This window comes from Coregonus lavaretus (genome assembly GCF_964263955.1).
Source record: "Coregonus lavaretus genome assembly, chromosome: 26".
Lineage (NCBI taxonomy): Eukaryota > Metazoa > Chordata > Actinopteri > Salmoniformes > Salmonidae > Coregonus > Coregonus lavaretus.
In genome coordinates, this window is record NC_140013.1 from 43,181,618 (window position 1) to 43,201,193 (window position 19,576).

Consider the following 19,576-nt stretch of genomic DNA (forward strand, 5'->3'; position numbering starts at 1 on the left):
GGCTGGTGTTCGGGTAGTTAACCCTTAACTGTCTGGCTGGTGTTCGGGTAGTTAAGCCTTAACTGTCTGGCTGGTGTTGGCGTAGTTAACCCTTAACTGTCTGGCCGGTGTTCGGGTAGTTAACCCTTAACTGTCTGGCCGGTGTTCGGGTAGTTAACCCTTAACTGTCTGGCTGGTGTTCGGGTAGTTAACCCTTAACTGTCTGGCTGGTGTTGGCGTAGTTAACCCTTAACTGTCTGGCCGGTGTTCGGGTAGTTAACCCTTAACTGTCTGGCCGGTGTTCGGGTAGTTAACCCTTAACTGTCTGGCCGGTGTTCGGGTAGTTAACCCTTAACTGTCTGGCCGGTGTTCGGGTAGTTAACCCTTAACTGTCTGGCTGGTGTTCGGGTAGTTAACCCTTAACTGTCTGGCTGGTGTTGGCGTAGTTAACCCTTAACTGTCTGGCTGGTGTTGGCGTAGTTAACCCTTAACTGTCTGGCCGGTGTTCGGGTAGTTAACCCTTAACTGTCTGGCCGGTGTTCGGGTAGTTAACCCTTAACTGTCTGGCTGGTGTTCGGGTAGTTAACCCTTAACTGTCTGGCTGGCTGGGACTCTCTCTACACTTCAGCGGTGTTGTCCTCTGTAGCTCAGCTGGTAGAGCACGGCGCTTGTAACGCCAGGGTAGTGGGTTCGATCCCGGGGACCACCCATACGTAAAAGTGTATGCACACATGAAAAGCGTCTGCTAAATGGTATATTTTTCTTTTTTTTTGTTCTTTTTTTTTGACGTACTTAACCCTTAACTCTCTGGCTAGTGTTGGCGTAGTTAACCCTTAACTGTCTGGCTAGTGTTGGCGTAGTTAACCCTTAACTGTCTGGCTGGCTGGGACTCTCTCCTTTCTCCTTTTGCAGTTATTTTTTAAATTTTTTTATTGACAGGTATTTTTATTATTTTTCTATGGATTAGATTCAATGTTTGTATTTTAGCATATTGATTGTTTTGTCATAACAAAAAATCACCTCAGTGGCCTTGTGGTTAGAGTGACCACCATGAGATTGGAAGGTTGGGAGTTCGATCCCCGGCCGAGTCATACCAAAGACTGTCAAATGGGACCTGATGCGTCTCTGCTTGGCATTTAGCATTAAATACATAGATTGGCGGTAAGGCCCTGTGATAGACTAGTGTCCTGTCCAGGGGGTGTCCTGGTACATCAAGCTGCCTCACTACAGAAACAGGAGATAGACTAGTGTCCTGTACAGGGGGTGTCCTGGTACATCAAGCTGTCTCACTACAGAAACGGGAGATAGACTAGTGTCCTGTCCAGGGGGTGTACTGTACATCAAGCTGCCTCACTACAGAAACAAGAGATAGACTAGTGTCCTGTCCAGGGGGTGTACTGGTACATCAAGCTGTCTCACTACAGAAACAGGAGATAGACTAGTGTCCTGTCCAGGGGGTGTACTGTACATCAAGCTGCCTCACTACAGAAACAGGAGATAGACTAGTGTCCTGTCCAGGGGGTGTACTGTACATCAAGCTGTCTCACTACAGAAACAGGAGATAGACTAGTGTCCTGTCCAGGGGGTGTCCTGTACATCAAGCTGCCTCACTACAGAAACAGGAGATAGACTCCTGCTCCTATGAGCCGTTCCGGCTCGCACAAGCCAAGGCTATTTGTCGTTGAAGTCGGAAATTTACGTACACCTTAGCCAAATACATTTAAACTCAGTTTTTCACAATTCCTGACATTTAATCCTAGTAAAAATTCCCTGTTTTAGGTCAGTTAGGATCACCACTTTATTTTAAGAATGTGAAATGTCAGAATAATAGTAGAGAGAATGATTTATTTCAGCTTTTATTTCTTTCATCACATTCCTAATTAGTATTTGGTAGCATTGCCTTTAAATTGTTTAACTTGGGTCAAACGTTTCAGGTAGCCTTCAACAAGCTTCCCACAATAAGTTGGGTGAATTTTGGCCCATTCCTCCTGACAGAGCTGGTGTAACTGAGTCAGGTTTGTAGGCCTCCCTGCTCGCACATGCTTTTTCAGTTCTGCCCACAAATATTCTATAGGATTGAGGTCAGGGCTTTGTGATGGCCACTCCAATACCTTGACTTTGTTGTCCTTAAGCCATTTTGCCACAACTTTGGAAGTATGCTTGGGGTCATTGTCCATTTGGAAGACCCATTTGCGACCAAGCTTTAACTTCCTGACTGATGTCTTGAGATGTTGCTTCAATATATCCACATAATTTTCCTTCCTCATGATGCCATCTATTTTGTGAAGTGCACCAGTCCCTCCTGCAGCAAAGCACCCCCACAGCATGATGCTGCCACCCCCGTGCTTCACGGTTGGCATGGTGTTCTTCGGCTTGCAAGCCTTCCCCTTTTTCCTCCAAACATAACGATGGTCATTATGGCCAAACAGTTCTATTTTTGTTTCATCAGACCAGAGGACATTTCTCCAAAAAGTAAGATCTTTGTCCCCATGTGCAGTTGCAAACCGTAGTCTGGCTTTTTTATGGCGGTTTTGGAGCAGTGGCTTCTTCCTTGCTGAGCGGCCTTTCAGGTTATGTTGATATAGGACTCGTTTTACTGTGGATATAGATACTTTTGTACCTGTTTCCTCCAGCATCTTCACAAGGTCCTTTGCTGTTGTTCTGGGATTGATTTGCACTTTTCGCACCAAAGTACGTTAATCTCTAAGAGACAAAACCCGTCTCCTTCCTGAGCGGTATGACGGCTGCGGGGATCCCATGGTGTTTATACTTTCATACTATTGTTTGTACAGATAAACATGGTACCTTCAGGCGTTTGGAAATTGCTCCCAAGGATGAACCAGACTTGTGGAGGTCTACAATTATTTTTCTGAGGTCTTGGCTGATTTCTTTTGATTTTCCCATGATGTCAAGCAAAGGGGCACTGAGTTTGAAGGTAGGCCTTGAAATACATCCACAGGTACACCTCCAATTGACTCAAATGATGTCAATTAGCCTATCAGAAGCTTCTAAAGCCATGTCTTCATTTTCTGGAATTTTCCAAGCTGTGTAAAGGCACAGGCAATTTAGTGTATGTAAACTTCTGACCCACTGGAATTGTGATACAGTGAATTATAAGTGAAATAATCTGTCTGTAAACAATTGTTGGAAAAACTACTTGTGTCATGCACAAAGTAGATGTCCTAACCGACTTGCCAAAACTATAGTTTGTTAACAAGACATTTGTGGAGTGGTTGAAAAACGAGTTTTAATGACTCCAACCTAAATGTACGTAAACTTCCGACTTCAACTGTACTTACTGCACAACAGATATTACGTATTATATTGCAATGCACATCATAATGCGTTATACCTGCAAGCTTCAAGTAGAAAAGTATACTTGCAATAACTGAAATGTGATGGTTTGTCCTACTTAACGTTTTGAATGCACTGATTGCAAGTAGCTCTGGATAAAAATGTCAAATTTAAAAGCTTACCAAATTATCTGACCTCCTCTCCTCTCCTCTCCTCTCCTCTCCTCTCCTCTCCTCTCCTCTCCTCTCCTCTCCTCTCCTCTCCTCTCCTCTCCTCTCCTCTCCTCTCCTCTCCTCTCCTCTCCTCTCCTCTATACTAACAACCTCCTCTCCTCTCCTCTCCTCTCCTCTCCTCTCCTCTCCTCTCCTCTCCTCTCCTCTCCTCTCCTCTCCTCTCCTCTCCTCTCCTCTCCTCTCCTCTCCTCTCCTCTCCTCTCCTCTCCTCTCCTCTCCTCTCCTCTCCTCTCCTCTCCTCTCCTCTCCTCTCCTCTCCTCTCCTCTATACTAACAACCTCCTCTCCTCTCCTCTCCTCTCCTCTCCTCTCCTCTCCTCTCCTCTCCTCTCCTCTCCTCTCCTCTCCTCTCCTCTCCTCTCCTCTCCTCTCCTCTCCTCTCCTTTCCTTTCCTCTTCTATCCTCTCCTCTCCTTTCCTCTCCCCCAGGTCCATAACAGGAACCTCCTCTCCCTGGACTTTGACCGTATCACACGGACAGAGAAGGTTTATGACGACCACAGGAAGTTCACGTTAAGGATCCACTACGACCACGCCGGACGCCCAACGCTCTGGGCCCCCAGCAGCCGCCTCAACGGGGTCAACGTCACATACTCCCCGGGCGGACACGTGGCCGGCATCCAGCGGGGCACCATGTCCATACGCATGGAGTACGACCAGAATGGACGAATCACGTCGCAGATCTTTGCCGATGGGAAGTCATGGACCTACACTTACCTGGAGAAGGTAAAAAACACCACTAATATGGGGCCTTCAGAAAGTATTCATACCCCTTGATTTATTCCATATTTTGTTGTGTTACAGCCTGAATTCAGAATTGATTCAATATATTTATTTCTCACCCATCTACACACAATATCCCATAATGACAAAGTGAAAACATGTTTTTAGAAATGTTTTCAAATTTATTGAAAATGAAATACCGAAATATTATATTTACATAAGTATTCACGCCCCTGAGTCAATACATGTTAGAATCACCTTTGGCAGCGATTACAGCTGTGAGTCTTTCAAGATTACAGCTGTGAGCTTTGCACACCTGGATTGTACAATATTAGCATTATTCTTAAAAACATTATTCAAGCTCTGTCAAGTTGGTTGTTGATCATTGCTAGACAGCCATTTTCAAGTCTTGCCATATATTTTCAAGCCGATTTAAGTCAAAACTGTAACTCTGCCACTCAGGAACATTCAAGGTCATCTTGGTAAGCAACTTCAGTGTATATTTGGCCTTGTGTTGTAGGTTATTGTCCTGCTGAAAGGTGAATGTGTCTCCCAGTGTCTGTTGGAAAGCAGACTGAACCAGGTTTTCCTCTAGGATTTTACCTGTGCTTAGATCTATTCCGTTTTATTTTATCCTAAAAAACGAATTAGTCCTTGCCGATGACAAGCATACCCATAACATGATGCAGCCACCACTATGCTTGAAAATATGAAGAGTGGTACTCAGTGATGTGTTGTGTTGGATTTGCCCCAAACATAATGCTTTGTATTCAGGATATAAAGTTAATTTATTTTCCACATTTTTTGCAGTTTTACTTTAGTGCTTTGTTGCAAACAGGATGCATGTTTTGGAATATTTGTATTCTATAGGTTAGTATTGTGATGTAACTACAATTTTGTTGCTCCATCCTCAGTTTTCTCCTATCACAGCCATTAAACTCTGTAACTGTTTTAAAGTCACCATTGGCCTCATGGTGAAATCCCTGAGCGGTTTCCTTCCTCTCCGGCAACTGAGTTAGGAAGGACGCCTGTATCTTTGTAGTGACTGGGTGTATTGATACACCATCCAAAGAGTAATTAATTACTTCACCACGCTCAAAGGGATATTCAATGTCTGCTTTTTTATTTCTACCCATCTACCAATAGGTGCCCTTCTTGGAAAACCTCCCTGGTCTTTGTGGTTAATCTGTGTCTGAAATTCACTGCTCGACTGAGGGACATTACAGATAATTGTATAATTGTACAGAGATGAGTTAGTCATTCAAAAATCATGTTAAACACTATTATTGCACACAGAGTGAGTCCATGCAACTTATTATGTGACTTGTTAAGCACAGTTTTACTCCTGAACTTATTGCCATAACAAAGGGGTTGAGTACTTATCGACTCAAGATATTTCAGCTTTTCATTTTTAATAAATTGGTAAACATTTTCTAAAAACATAATTCCACTTTCACATTATTGTGTGTAGGACAGTTACACAAAATCTAAATTTAATCCATTTTAAATTCAGGCTTTAAAACAACAACATATGGAAAAAGTCAAGGGGTGTTAATACTTTCTAAAGGCATAGGGTGCCATTTACAGATGTAGGATCTTCATTTGATCACCCTGTTGCAGGACATGTAAAACTTGTCGTGCATTTGAGGGTTAAAAAGGCTTCTGAAGTTTGAACGCAGAAACATTTCGATACGTCTTTAATAGGGATAATAGGAAGGGTTATATATGAACTCTGAACTCTGAACTCTCCACATAAAATACAATGAAACTCATGAAATAGACCTACACTACATTCAATGTAGACATTCACAGTGTGCATTAGGTACACAGAGTACTGAGGGTTTGGAACTAATGGAGAAAAGCCTGGTGTCCTCGTACTCCTGAGTGGCGCAGTGGTCCAAGGCACTGCATCGCAGTGCCACTAAAGATCCTGGTTTGAATCCAGGCTCTGTCGTAGCCGGCGCACAATTGGCCCAGCGTCGTCCAGGGTAGGGGAGGGAAGGGCCGGCAGGGATGTAGCTCAGTTGGTAGAGCATGGCGTTTGCAACGCCAGGGTTGTGGGTTCGATTCCCACGGGGGGGCCAGTATGATTTTTTTTTTTTTATAATGTATGCACTCACTGGATAAATGTAAATGTCAAAATGTGTGCTAAAGATAAACTATAGCCAAGACATGGCTTGGGACATGATGTCATAGAAAACGTGATTGATATTTCAGTGCCCTTAAAAGCAGATTTAAGATTTCTAGTTCAAAGTTACCTTTCTACTCTTAGCTTTATCTAATCTATGTCTGTCTGAGACATGTGTAGAGAGCTGTAATAAAGGACTGTCTGATTCTCTCCGTCTCTCTCTCTCTCTCTAACAATGTATACATTGTTAGTGCAGACAGCTTGATAGGGCCGTTGCCCCTAAAATAGACTCTGATGAGCAGAAATGAATGAAATGTCACTTTCACATTGTTAATTAAAGTCAGGATCTTTGGGGATCTTCAGGTTTTACCATTTAATTTAACAAAATGGCCGGCCCATTAGTGGTCTGAAGTCAGTTTTACAGCTGATTCAAAGCTGGAATGATAGCCTGCTGTGACAGCAGACTGCACAGTGATTTAAATATATGTATTTGCCCGCCCAATACTTTCTTACCCAATTGAAGACATAAAAAAATGTTCTTGAATCTCACAGCTTGGCTCCTGACTTAAATACATAACAGGCATCTGTATAGTCTGGGTGTTTCTGTTACATTTGTATGTCCTTTTGTAGCAGACTCTAGCAGCCAACAGTGAGGGGAAAAAAGTATTTGATCCCCTGCTGATTTTGTACGTTTGCCCACTGACAAAGAAATGATCAGTCTATAATTTTAATGGTAGGTTTATTTGAACAGTGAGAGGCAGAATAACAACAAAAAAAAATTATAAATTTATTTGCATTTTAATGAGGGAAATAAGTATTTGACCCCCTCTCAATCAGAAAGATTTCTGGCTCCCAGGTGTCTTTTATACAGGTAACGAGCTGAGATTAGGAGCACACTCTTAAAGGGAGTGCTCCTAATCTCAGTTTGTTACCTGTATAAAAGACACCTGTCCACAGAAGAAATCAATCAATCAGATTCCAAACTCTCCACCATGGCCAAGACCAAAGAGCTCTCCAAGGATGTCAGGGACAAGATTGTAGACCTACACAAGGCTGGAATGGGCTACAAGACCATCGCCAAGCAGCTTGGTGAGAAGGTGACAACAGTTGGTGCGATTATTCGCAAATGGAAGAAACACAAAATAACTCTCAATTTCCCTCGGCCTGGGGCTCCATGCAAGATCTCACCTTGTGGAGTTGCAATGATCATGAGAACGGTGAGGAATCAGCCCAGAACTACACGGGAGGATGTTGTCAATGATCTCAAGACAGCTGGGACCATAGTCACCAAGAAAACAATTGGTAAAACACTACGCCGTGAAGGACTGAAATCCTGCAGCGCCCACAAGGTCCCCCTGCTCAAGAAAGCACATATACAGGCCCGTCTGAGGTTTGCCAATGAACATCTGAATGATTCAGAGGAGAACTGGGTGGAAGTGTTGTGGTCAGATGAGACCAAAATCGAGCTCTTTGGCATCAACTCAACTCGCCGTGTTTGGAGGAGAAGGAATGCTGCCTATGACCCCAAGAACACCATCCCCACCGTCAAACATGGAGGTGGAAACATTATACTGTGGGGGTGTTTTTCTGCTAAGGGGACAGGACAACTTCACCGCATCAAAGGGACGATGGACGGGGCCATGTACCGTCAAATCTTGGGTGAGAACCTCCTTCCCTCAGCCAGGGCATTGAAAATGGGTCGTGGATGGGTATTCCAGCATGACAATGACCCAAAACACACGGCCAAGGCAACAAAGGAGTGACTCAAGAAGAAGCACATTAAGGTCCTGGAGTGGCCTAGCCAGTCTCCAGACCTTAATCCCACAGAAAATCTGTGGAGGGAGCTGAAGGTTTGAGTTGCCAAACGTCAGCCTCGAAACCTTAATGACTTGGAGAAGATCTGCAAAGAGGAGTGGGACAAAATCCCTCCTGAGATGTGTGCAAACCTGGTGGCCAACTACAAGAAATGTCTGACCTCTGTGATTGCCAACAAGTGTTTTGACACCAAGTACTAAGTCATGTTTTGCAGAGGGGTCAAATACTTATTTCCCTCATTAAAATGCAGATTAATTTATAACATTTTTGACATGCGTTTTTCTGGATTTTTTTGTTGTTATTCTGTCTCTCACTGTTCAAATAAACCTACCATTACAATTATAGACTGATCATGTCTTTGTCAGTGGGCAAACGTAAAAAATCAGCAGGGGATCAAATACTTTTTTCCCTCACTGTAGGTAACACACACAACTTTAATAAACATGACTGTCAATTTACCTCTCAGCATTCCTAATATCTAACATGTTCTCTCTCAGGTCCTGTAGTGTGCCCTTTAAAGAGCACAATCCCACGGGCCTTCTTCAAAAGTAGTGCACTGTCTAGGGAAATAGGGTTGCCGTCGGTAACCCACTTTCCTCTCTCCTCCTCAGTCCATGGTGCTTCTCCTGTACAGTCAGCGTCAGTACATCTTCGAGTTCGACAAGAACGACTGCCTCTCCTCCGTGACCATGCCCAACGTGGCCCGCACCACCCTGGAGACCACCCGCTCTATCGGTTACTATAGGAACACGTACCGCCCCTCCGAGGGGAACGCGTCGGTGCTGCAGGACTACAGCGAAGACGGCCAGCTGATGCAGACCACCTACCTGGGCACGGGGCGCAGGGTGATCTATAAGTACGACAAGCTGGCCAAGCTACTTGAGATCCTGTACGACACGACGCGCGTCGCGTTCAGCTACGACGAGGCAGCGGGGATGCTGAAGGTGGTGAACCTGCAGACTGAAGGGACCACCTGTACCATAAGGTGACTGCAACTTTGCCGTTGTGTTGTCGGATGATTGGCTTTAGGGTTAGGTTTGTTTTTGAACATCTTGGTACATGTGCAGATGCATACATGAAATGGGATCTCATACAATGTAAAACGTAAAATGAAAATATATATAATCGGAAGAACGGAGTTTGGCCCCGTCTGATATAGTTTGTTGAATTTTACTCAAGTTAAATAGGATAAATACATTGTTGTTGACTAGCTGTCTAGCTCAACTAGTGCGTGTGTAAAACATGGAATGGGATATTGAGTGTATCAGTCAGTAACATAATTAAAAAACATGGACTGGACTAACAGTAATGTTCACTACACCACAGGTACCGTCAGATCGGCCCACTCATCGACAGGCAGATCTTTAGGTTCAGCGAGGAGGGGATGGTCAACGCTCGCTTCGACTACGTCTACGACAACAGCTTCCGGGTCACCAGCATGCAAGCGGTGATCAATGAGACGCCTCTCCCCATCGACCTGTACCGCTATGATGACGTGTCGGGGAAGACGGAGCAGTTTGGGAAGTTCGGGGTCATCTACTACGACATCAACCAGATAATCACCACGGCTGTGATGACGCACACCAAACACTTTGACGCCTACGGCCGCGTGAAGGAGGTCCAGTACGAGATCTTCAGGTCGCTCATGTACTGGATGATGGTGCAGTACGATAACATGGGACGCGTGGTCGCCAAGGAACTCAAGGTTGGTCTGGTTACCTCGTTCTTTCTTTGTTGTTTGTGTTTGTTTGTTAGGATCTTCCAAGAGTCACACCCAGGATAAAACAGACAAGTAGACAGTAGAATTAGACACATTTGAAATATAGAAAAGCACATTTTCACAGTTCTAACATTTGACAGTTTAGTCATTTAGCAGGCGCTCTTATCCATAGCGATATACAGGAGCAATTTGTATTAAGTGCCTTGCTCAAAAGCACAGACATAGTTTTTTTCCAACAAGTCGGCTCGGGAAACCAACCAGCAACCTTTTGGTTACTGGCTCAACGCTCTTAACCACTAGGCTACCTGACGCCCAATGTGTTCCGTGTTCCGTGTTCCGTGTTCCGTGTTCTGTGTTCAAAGTGTTCTAAGATGGGTTCATCTTACAAAAGTCCTTTCAAGAAAAACATTGTTGTATATAGGAATGAATAAACCGGGTGGTTCGAGCCCTGAATTCTGATTGTCTGAAAGCCGTGGTATATCTGACCGTATACCATACTGGGTATATTACTGCTGTCATTACGTTGGTAACCAGTTTATAATAGCAATAAGGCACCTCATGGGTTTGTGGTGTATGGCCAATATACCTCGGCTAAGGGCTGTATCCCAGATACTCCACGTTGTGTCGTTCGTAAGAACAGCCCTTAGCCGTGGTATATTGGCCATATACCACACCCCCTCTGGCCTTATTGCTTAATTACAATTACATTTGATTAAGTTAGGATTTCTAAGGTGGGTCCGTACGCCAACACCTATAGATTGATTGATTGACTGATTGATTGACTGATAGATGAACGTTGTGTTTCTCTAAGGTGGGCCCGTACGCCAACACCACTCGGTATACCTATGAGTACGATGCTGACAGTCAGCTCCAGGTCGTGTCCATCAACGACAAGCCTCTGTGGCACTACAGCTACGACCTGAACGGTAACCTTCACCTGCTGAGCCCCGGGAACAGCGCCCGCCTCACGCCGCTACGCTACGACCTCCGAGACCACATCACCAGGCTGGGAGACGTCCAGTACCGCATGGACGAGGACGGCTTTCTGAAGCAGAGAGGGAGTGAATTCTTTGAGTACAGCTCGGCTGGACTCCTGGTTAAGGTAAGATACGTACAACCCTCCAACACAGTTGATGCTTTATAAAACGACACATAGGACACACATAACACAGTTGACACGTAGCTACAACACTCCAACACAGTTGACACGTAGCTACAACACTCCAACACAGTTGACACATAGCTACAACACTCCAACACAGCTGACACATAGCTACAACCCTCCAACACAGTTGACACGTAGCTACAACCCTCCAACACAGTTGACACATAGCTACAACACTCCAACACAGTTGACACGTAGCTACAACACTCTAACACAGTTGACACATAGCTACAACACTCCAACACAGTTGACACGTAGCTACAACACTCCAACACATTTTCAAAAACACCTCAAAACACGACTCTTTCAGCTAGCCGATGCTCTATTCTTGAATATGTTCCAGCCCCTCTCCTGTATCCCTCTGTGATCCGTTCTGTTCCCCGTGGTCTTTTGATTCCCTTTTTATTCGCACTTCGATTTTAATGTACTTTTCTCGTAAGGTGTCCTTGAGTGTCGTTAAAAAAAGGCGTTAATCAAATCAAATATACTATTATTTTTTTGATTTATTGATTGATTCATATTTTTCTTCTCAAGGTCTACAACCGCGGGAGCGGCTGGAGTATCCGCTACAGTTACGATGGTCTGGGCCGGAGGGTCTCATCCAGGTGCAGTCCGGGTCACCACCTCCAGTTCTTCTATGCTGACCTGTCCAGTCCCACCCGGGTCACTCACATGTACAACCACACCAGCTCCGAGATCTCTTCCCTCTACTACGACCTTCAGGGACACCTGTTCTCCATGGAGCTGAGTAGCGGGGATGAGTTCTATGTAGCGTGTGATACCATCGGCACGCCACAGGCCGTCTTCAGGTGATTAGGGGGCAAATCTTTAACTTCCACTTAGGAACACATTTTCACTTACTCGTGACGTCACCGGGAGAATAAGTTAACTTTTGACTCAGTAGAAGACTAAAGTTGTATAATCTCTGTTGTATTAATGTCAAAGTCTCTTATGTTCTCAAATTTGAAAATGTACAAATAAAGTATAATTTTTTTTTGTAATAATTTGATTATTCCTTAATTATCTCAGTGTGTACAGTAGTGTTTCTGTTACTTTTTTTATTTTTTATTTATTTTTTATATACAGTGATGTAATTTGTCCAAAACGATTGCTGTTCTTCAAAGAACACACTTTGAACAGAGGAAAAGTTGTGCACTACATAGGGAACAGGGTGTCATTAGGGATGTACCCTTGGATTCATTTTTATTGTTTTTATTTTTATTTTATTTCAGCGGCTCTGGCCTGATGATCAAGCAGATCCTCCACACTGCATTCGGGGAGGTGTACCTGGACTCCAACCCAAGCTTCCAGCTCATCCTGGGGTACCAGGGGGGTCTGTACGAGCCGCTGAGTCGCCTGGTGCACATGGGCCGGCGGGACTACGATACCATGGCCGGGAGATGGACCACACCGGACCACGAGGTGTGGAGCAGGCTGAACGCCAACAACATAGTCCCCTTCAACCTGTACATGTTCAAGAACAATAACCCTCTCAGCAACAGCCTGGAGACCAAGTGCTACATGACAGGTGGGTCTGGGGAGGGAGGGAGGGAGGGTGTGGGGGGGCAGGGTGGGTGGGTGGGTGGGTGGGAGTGTGTGGGGGGGGCAGGGTGGGTGGGTGGGTGGTTGGGAGGGAGGGTGTGGGGGGGCAGGGTGGGTGGGTGGGAGTGAGGGAGGGAGGGAGGGTGTGGGGGGGCAGGGTGGGTGGGTGGGAGTGAGTGAGTGAGTCAGAAGAGAGAAACCGATAGGGAGAGAATGGGAGAGAGAAAGCTGCAACCATGCTGTCTACAGTAAGAACTGTTCTGGTCTACAGTAAGAAATGTTCTGGTCTACAGTAAGAAATGTTCTGGTCTACAGTAAGAACTGTTCTGGTCTACAGTAAGATACTGTTCTGGTCTACAGTAAGATACTGTTCTGGTCTACAGTAAGAACTGTTCTGGTCTACAGTAAGATAACTGTTCTGGTCTACAGTAAGATACTGTTCTGGTCTACAGTAAGATACTGTTCCGGTCTACAGTAAGAACTGTTCTGGTCTACAGTAAGATCTGTTCTGGTCTACAGTAAGAACTGTTCAGGTCTACAGTAAGATAACTGTTCTGGTCTACAGTAAGATACTGTTCTGGTCTACAGTAAGATAACTGTTCTGGTCTACAGTAAGATTACTGTGCTGGTCTACGTTAAGACAACTGTTCTGGTCTACAGTAAGATTACTGTTCTGGTCTACGGTAAGATAACTGTTCTGGTCTACGGTAAGAGAACTGTTCTGGTCTACGGTAAGAGAACTGTTCTGGTCTACAGTAAGAGAACTGTTCTGGTCTACAGTAAGATTACTGTTCTGGTCTACGGTAAGATTACTGTTCTGGTCTACGGTAAGATAACTGTTCTGGTCTACAGTAAGAAATGTTCTGGTCTACAGTAAGAAATGTTCTGGTCTACAGTAAGAACTGTTCTGGTCTACAGTAAGAAATGTTCTGGTCTACAGTAAGACATGTTCTGGTCTACAGTAAGAAATGTTCTGGTCTACAGTAAGAGAACTGTTCTTGGCCTACAGTAAGAACTGTTCTGGTCTACAGTAAGAACTGTTCTGGTCTACAATAAGATTACTGTTCTGGTCTACAGTAAGATTACTGTGCTGGTCTACGTTAAGACAACTGTTCTGGTCTACAGTAAGATTACTGTTCTGGTCTACAGTAAGATAACTGTTCAGGTCTACGGTAAGATAACTGTTCTGGTCTACGGTAAGAGAACTGTTCTGGTCTACAGTAAGAGAACTGTTCTGGTCTACAGTAAGATAACTGTTCTGGTCTACAGTAAGAGAACTGTTCTGGTCTACAGTAAGAACTGTTCTGGTCTACAGTAAGAGAACTGTTCTGGTCTACAGTAAGAACTGTTCTGGTCTACAGTAAGAACTGTTCTGGTCTACAGTAAGATAACTGTTCTGGTCTATGGTAAGAGAACTGTTCTGGTCTACGGTAAGAGAACTGTTCTGGTCTACGGTAAGAGAACTGTTCTGGTCTACGGTAAGATAACTGTTCTGGTCTACAGTAAGAGAACTGTTCTGGTCTACAGTAAGAGAACTGTTCTGGTCTACAGTAAGAGAACTGTTCTGGTCTACAGTAAGATTACTGTTATGGTCTACGTTAAGAGAACATTGTACAGAGTTTAATTGGTCTACACTAAGAGTACATTATACAGAGTTTAATTTCTTTGGCCGTTTGTTCTCCGACTAAATTCCATACATTTTAAATTCAGGGAAATGTTGCTTACCCACACAGAAAACTCAGTGCCAGCATCAAAGTGAAATGCAGAATATCAACCAGGGACATGTAGTTTTAAAGAGTTCCCTCAGCACAGCCACTCACACACACCCCGAAAACACACACACACACCAGAAAATTACACACACACACAAACCGACACACACAGGGCTGTTTTACAGCCTCTCTCCGCAATGATCCACTCTGTTCTGCTCTGAAGGTTTTACATTTTTTACGTTATCATTTAAAAAAGCGCTCAGATGGGGAACAATGGCTGTACTGTAAATACAGCAATACTCACTGGATCAGTCCTTCTATGAGTATTCAGGTCCCTAACCAGCAATACTCACTGGATCAGTCCTTCTATGAGTATTCAGGTCCCTAACCAGCAATACTCACTGGATCAGTCCTTCTATGAGTATTCAGGTAGGCACGGGAGGTATGGGCAGTGAAAGAGAGTGAGGCACACACACACACACACACACACATACACACACACACCAAACACACACACACACCAAACACATACACACACACACCAAACACACACACACACACACACACATCAAACACACACACACACACACACATCAAACACACACACACACACAGAGGTAAAGGCTTTGAGAGGTCCCCAGTGGAGACAGAGCAGCATAATGGATCTATAGTGACCTGGTGGAGACATAATGGATCTATAGTGACCTGGTGGAGACATAATGGATCTATAGTGACCTGGTGGAGACATAATGGATCTATAGTGACCTGGTGGAGACATAATGGATCTATAGTGACCTGGTGGAGACATAATGGATCTATAGTGACCTGGTGGAGACATAATGGATCTATAGTGACCTGGTGGAGACATAATGGATCTATAGTGACCTATAAACTGTACTCCTAACAGACAGTACTCCTTAGACACTGTGGATCCTACGGGACAGTACTCCTTAGACCCTGTGGATCCTAAGGGGCAGTACTCCTTAGACACTGTGGATCCTAAGGGGCAGTACTCCTTAGACCCTGTGGATCCTAAGGGGCAGTACTCCTTAGACACTGTGGATCCTAAGGGGCAGTACTCCTTAGACCCTGGATCCTAAGGGGCAGTACTCCTTAGACACTGTGGATCCTAAGGGGCTAAATGATGATGTTTCACTGGCCTAGTTTCTATAATGTTGTAGCCTTGATGTTTTGGGTCTCTGTGTCTCCAAATATCACCTATGTATAATTTGACACGTTGATTAACCAGACACTATTTCTGTTATTATTAGTATTATTTAGTGTTTTAATTTGCCACTTACCTTGAAACATATGATCATTATAATTTGTATACATTGTTGTGTCTCAATGGACCACTAGGCTATAAATAAGGGCTATGTGCAACGGTCAGGTCACTCTGAGGAATACGTCAGCTTGACGTAGAAACGTCAGTCACCTGCTCTCGTCCTGTTCAGTGGATTAAAGTCCGCTCAAATAAATCAATATCAGCTTTTTTTTGTTGTTGAGTGCGCCAACTGCTTTCTACCTCGAATTAGCTAGTCCTGTTGGAAGGTTTTCTTGGTAAGCCCTTCTCGTGCTTTAAAATAACAGTTTATTATTATCTCCTGTCCCAGTGAGAGTGCTGTTGGCGAGACTGCAACACTGCAAATGATGAGCTTTTGGTTTATTTCGCTGTGGGCTAAAGCCCGATTTAAGTGTTAGGAGAAAATATCAAATTTTGATGGGGTTATTTAGCCTGCTAGGCTTCCAAGACCTCTTGTCTGTCTGTATGTAAGGACGTTGGCCCGTATATATATAACTTGTCAGAGCAGGAGGTCAACCCTGTCCAGTCAATTATCATTTCATTACGATCTAAGAGACTAAACTGATCCTAAATCAGCACCATACGTTGAGACACTTTATGAATATGGGCCGTTGTGCGGCTGTCTACAGAACCCAAGCTGGTACTGGACAGAGCTGGGTTAAGATAGGCGCCGTACTTCTTCAAGAATCAATGGATACATATCATTCATTTCAATGATGAAAAATAGCTGTCAATACCACAGAGGAGACCTTTCAACGTATCTCAGTTCAGCTCTGTGGTCCTCCGTTAGACTTTGTGACTGACGGAGGAATGCTGTGTAGCCTTTTAGATATAACCACAAGTGGTTTCTTCCTGTTAGATATAATGTGCATCCAAAATGGCACCCTATTCCATACATAGGTAACTGGTCAAAAGTAATGACGTTTCTAGGGAATAGGGTACCGTTTGGGACGGAGCCGTAACTACCTCGCCTGAGTGGTTTTCTGAGGCTGTATTGTGATTGATGGCGCTGACATTTCCATTCCTTTCAGCTGATTACCTGGGTACTTTCATTGTCTTCAAACAAATCCTTGTTTAAAACAGCTCTGTCAGGTGCCACAATGCAGCCGTGAATAAATGAAGAGGTGCCAAACTGTGGAACCCAGTGTCACCAGAGAATCACTCTCTGCTGCCCATGACAAATATAGCTATCGGAGGGGGTTGACAAAATAAATGACTCAAAATCAACTCTACTTTCAGTCCCAGTTTTATGCTCTTTTTTGGGATATGATTTAAAGCTCTTTCTGGGATGTGATTTGAAGCCCATTGACACCTTATTAAGCCATGTAAGAAAAACACAGTTTGGTGGAAAAGCTACTAAATCAACCAGCTGTGTAGACCAGGTGAATGTTTAATGATGTGTATGAGGCGCTCTCTCTGAGAGATGTCACCTGTGTTGATAACAGCCACCCAGCTGTGTAGACCAGGTGAATGTTTAATGATGTGTATGAGGCGCTCTCTCTGAGAGATGTCACCTGTGTTGATAACAGCCACCCAGCTGTGTAGACCAGGTGAATGTTTAATGATGTGTATGAGGGGCTCTCTCTGAGAGATGTCACCTGTGTTGATAACAGCCACCCAGCTGTGTAGACCAGGTGAATGTTTAATGATGTGTATGAGGGGCTCTCTCTGAGAGATGTCACCTGTGTTGATAACAGCCACCCAGCTGTGTAGACCAGGTGAATGTTTAATGATGTGTATGAGGCGCTCTCTCTGAGAGATGTCACCTGTGTTGATAACAGCCACCCAGCTGTGTAGACCAGGTGAATGTTTAATGATGTGTATGAGGCGCTCTCTCTGAGAGATGTCACCTGTGTTGATAACAGCCACCCAGCTGTGTAGACCAGGTGAATGTTTAATGATGTGTATGAGGCGCTCTCTCTGAGAGATGTCACCTGTGTTGATAACTGCCACCCAGCTGTGTGAGCAGTCCTGCACCTGTAAGAGACTGTAGGAGATGAATCATCGTGTCGTCTCTTCCCCTGAAGATGTCTCCAGCGCTATTCAAGTACTAATCACAGCTAGCAAGTCCAAGGCCTGAGACCAATCAAGTGTCCTGACTGTTAGCATGGACAATTGACTGTAAGAGGGGATATTTTCAAGGACAGCCTTCTAGTGTGTAATAGATATTCTCTGGAGCAGGTTTTGATTTGACTCTAGGGTCTATAGTCCATTGTGGTGTGTGTGTGTATGATAATGATAAGCATGTACTGGTGTATTTGACATGTATTTATCTCTTCCCCCAGATGTCAACAGTTGGCTGGTGACGTTTGGCTTCCAGCTGTACAACGTTATACCGGGCTACCGTAAGCCCTCTACTGATACCATGGAGCCCTCCTATGAGCTAGTCACAACACAGATCAACAACCAGGAGTGGGACAGCACCAAGGTAATATAACACAGTCTACCCTACTGTACTGGACACTCAGTCATCCCCCCCCAGTCCTCACTCATATCTCTGTCACTTCATCCAGCCATCAATCCATCCCTCCATCCAGCCATCAATCCCTCCATCCAGCCATCAATCCCTCTATCCAGCCATCAATCCCTCCATCCAGCCATCAATCCATCCCTCCAGCCATCAATCCCTCCATCCAGCCATCAATCCCTCCATCCAGCCATCAATCCCTCCATCCAGCCATCAATCCCTCCATCCAGCCATCAATCCCTCCATCCAGCCATCAATCCCTCCATCCAGCCATCAATCCCTCCATCCAGCCATCAATCCATCCATCCATCCATCCATCCATCCATCCATCCCTCCATCCGTCCATCCCTCCATCCATCCTTACATTATCCATCCATCCTCCCTCCCATCCCATCCCTCCATCCGTCATCCCCTCCTTCACTGTTCATCCTCATACCTCTTCCTCTGTATCTGCTATCAGATAGCAACCAACCTGTTGGCTCCAGACTCCCCAAGGAGCTACCCAGTTATCAGGCCAGATCACGGCCCAGTGAGCCAAGGTTCCTGCTCCTCGGCCCCAAGAACGTATCCTCTGTCTGGGGTATGCTAGCCCCTCAGCCAGGAGATGAGGGGGGGAACGGGTAGTGAGAAACGGGGTCATGCCTAAAAGGCTCTGGTAATTGTTCCGGCTGCCATTTAGGGAGATGTTTCTCCTCCATCACCACCAGAGACCATTAAATAAATATAAATATAAATATGCCATTTAGCAGACGCTTTTATCCAAAGCGACTTACAGTCATGAGTGCATACATTTTTTGTGTATGGGGTGGTCCCGGGGATCGAACCCACTACCTTGGCGTTACAAGCGCCGTGCTCTACCAGCTGAGCTACAGAGGACCACCATTGATTTCACCTCTACCTTACACCTCTTCCCCCCCCACAGCAGCCAGGCAGAGAGTAGAGAGACAAGCCAAGCTCTGGTTCCCTCGTTGATCATATTGCCTGCGGCCTCTGAGTCCTGTGTGAATAATTGAACAGCCTGTTGTCTTGCACGGCTGTAGTTACAGCCAGAGGGAACAGCCTCCCGGCCAGCCACACATCAGGCTCACCACCTAGACAGTGACACTCAGCACCACAGTCACATGATATGCTTTCATAGCTGTTTAGTCAATAGGGAAGAACAGGTCAGATTTTAAAAGGTCATTATAGTGACAATACTGTTGAGGACAACTGGGTGTAATAAGGAAGGGTGTTTCAAATGGCACACTATTCACTATTTAGTGCACTACTTTTGACCAGGGCCCATTAGATCACCCTGTTCCCTATATAGAGCCCTCTGGGCCCTGTGTCCCTAACCCTATTCCCTATATAGAGCCCTCTGGGCCCTGTGTCCCTAACCCTAGTCCCTATATAGAGCCCTCTGGGCCCTGTGTCCCTAACCCTATTCCCTATATAGAGCCACTGGGCCCTGTGTCCCTAACCCTAGTCCCTATATAGAGCCACTGGGCCCTGTGTCCC

At 45.0% G+C, this 19,576-nt stretch overlaps 1 protein-coding gene across 1 annotated transcript in view; it reads left to right on the forward strand.

Annotated features, from left to right (window-relative positions):
- LOC311102050 (teneurin-4-like) overlaps window positions 1–19,576 on the forward strand; it is a gene marked incomplete at both ends in the record, with an annotated part of 156,975 nt that overhangs the window by 121,593 nt on the left and 15,806 nt on the right. The window contains 7 exon segments of the mRNA XM_084143265.1: window positions 3,934–4,230; window positions 8,782–9,155; window positions 9,497–9,875; window positions 10,702–10,992; window positions 11,590–11,864; window positions 12,288–12,583; window positions 17,898–18,040. Coding sequence (XP_083999391.1) covers window positions 3,934–4,230; window positions 8,782–9,155; window positions 9,497–9,875; window positions 10,702–10,992; window positions 11,590–11,864; window positions 12,288–12,583; window positions 17,898–18,040 — 2,055 coding nt within the window.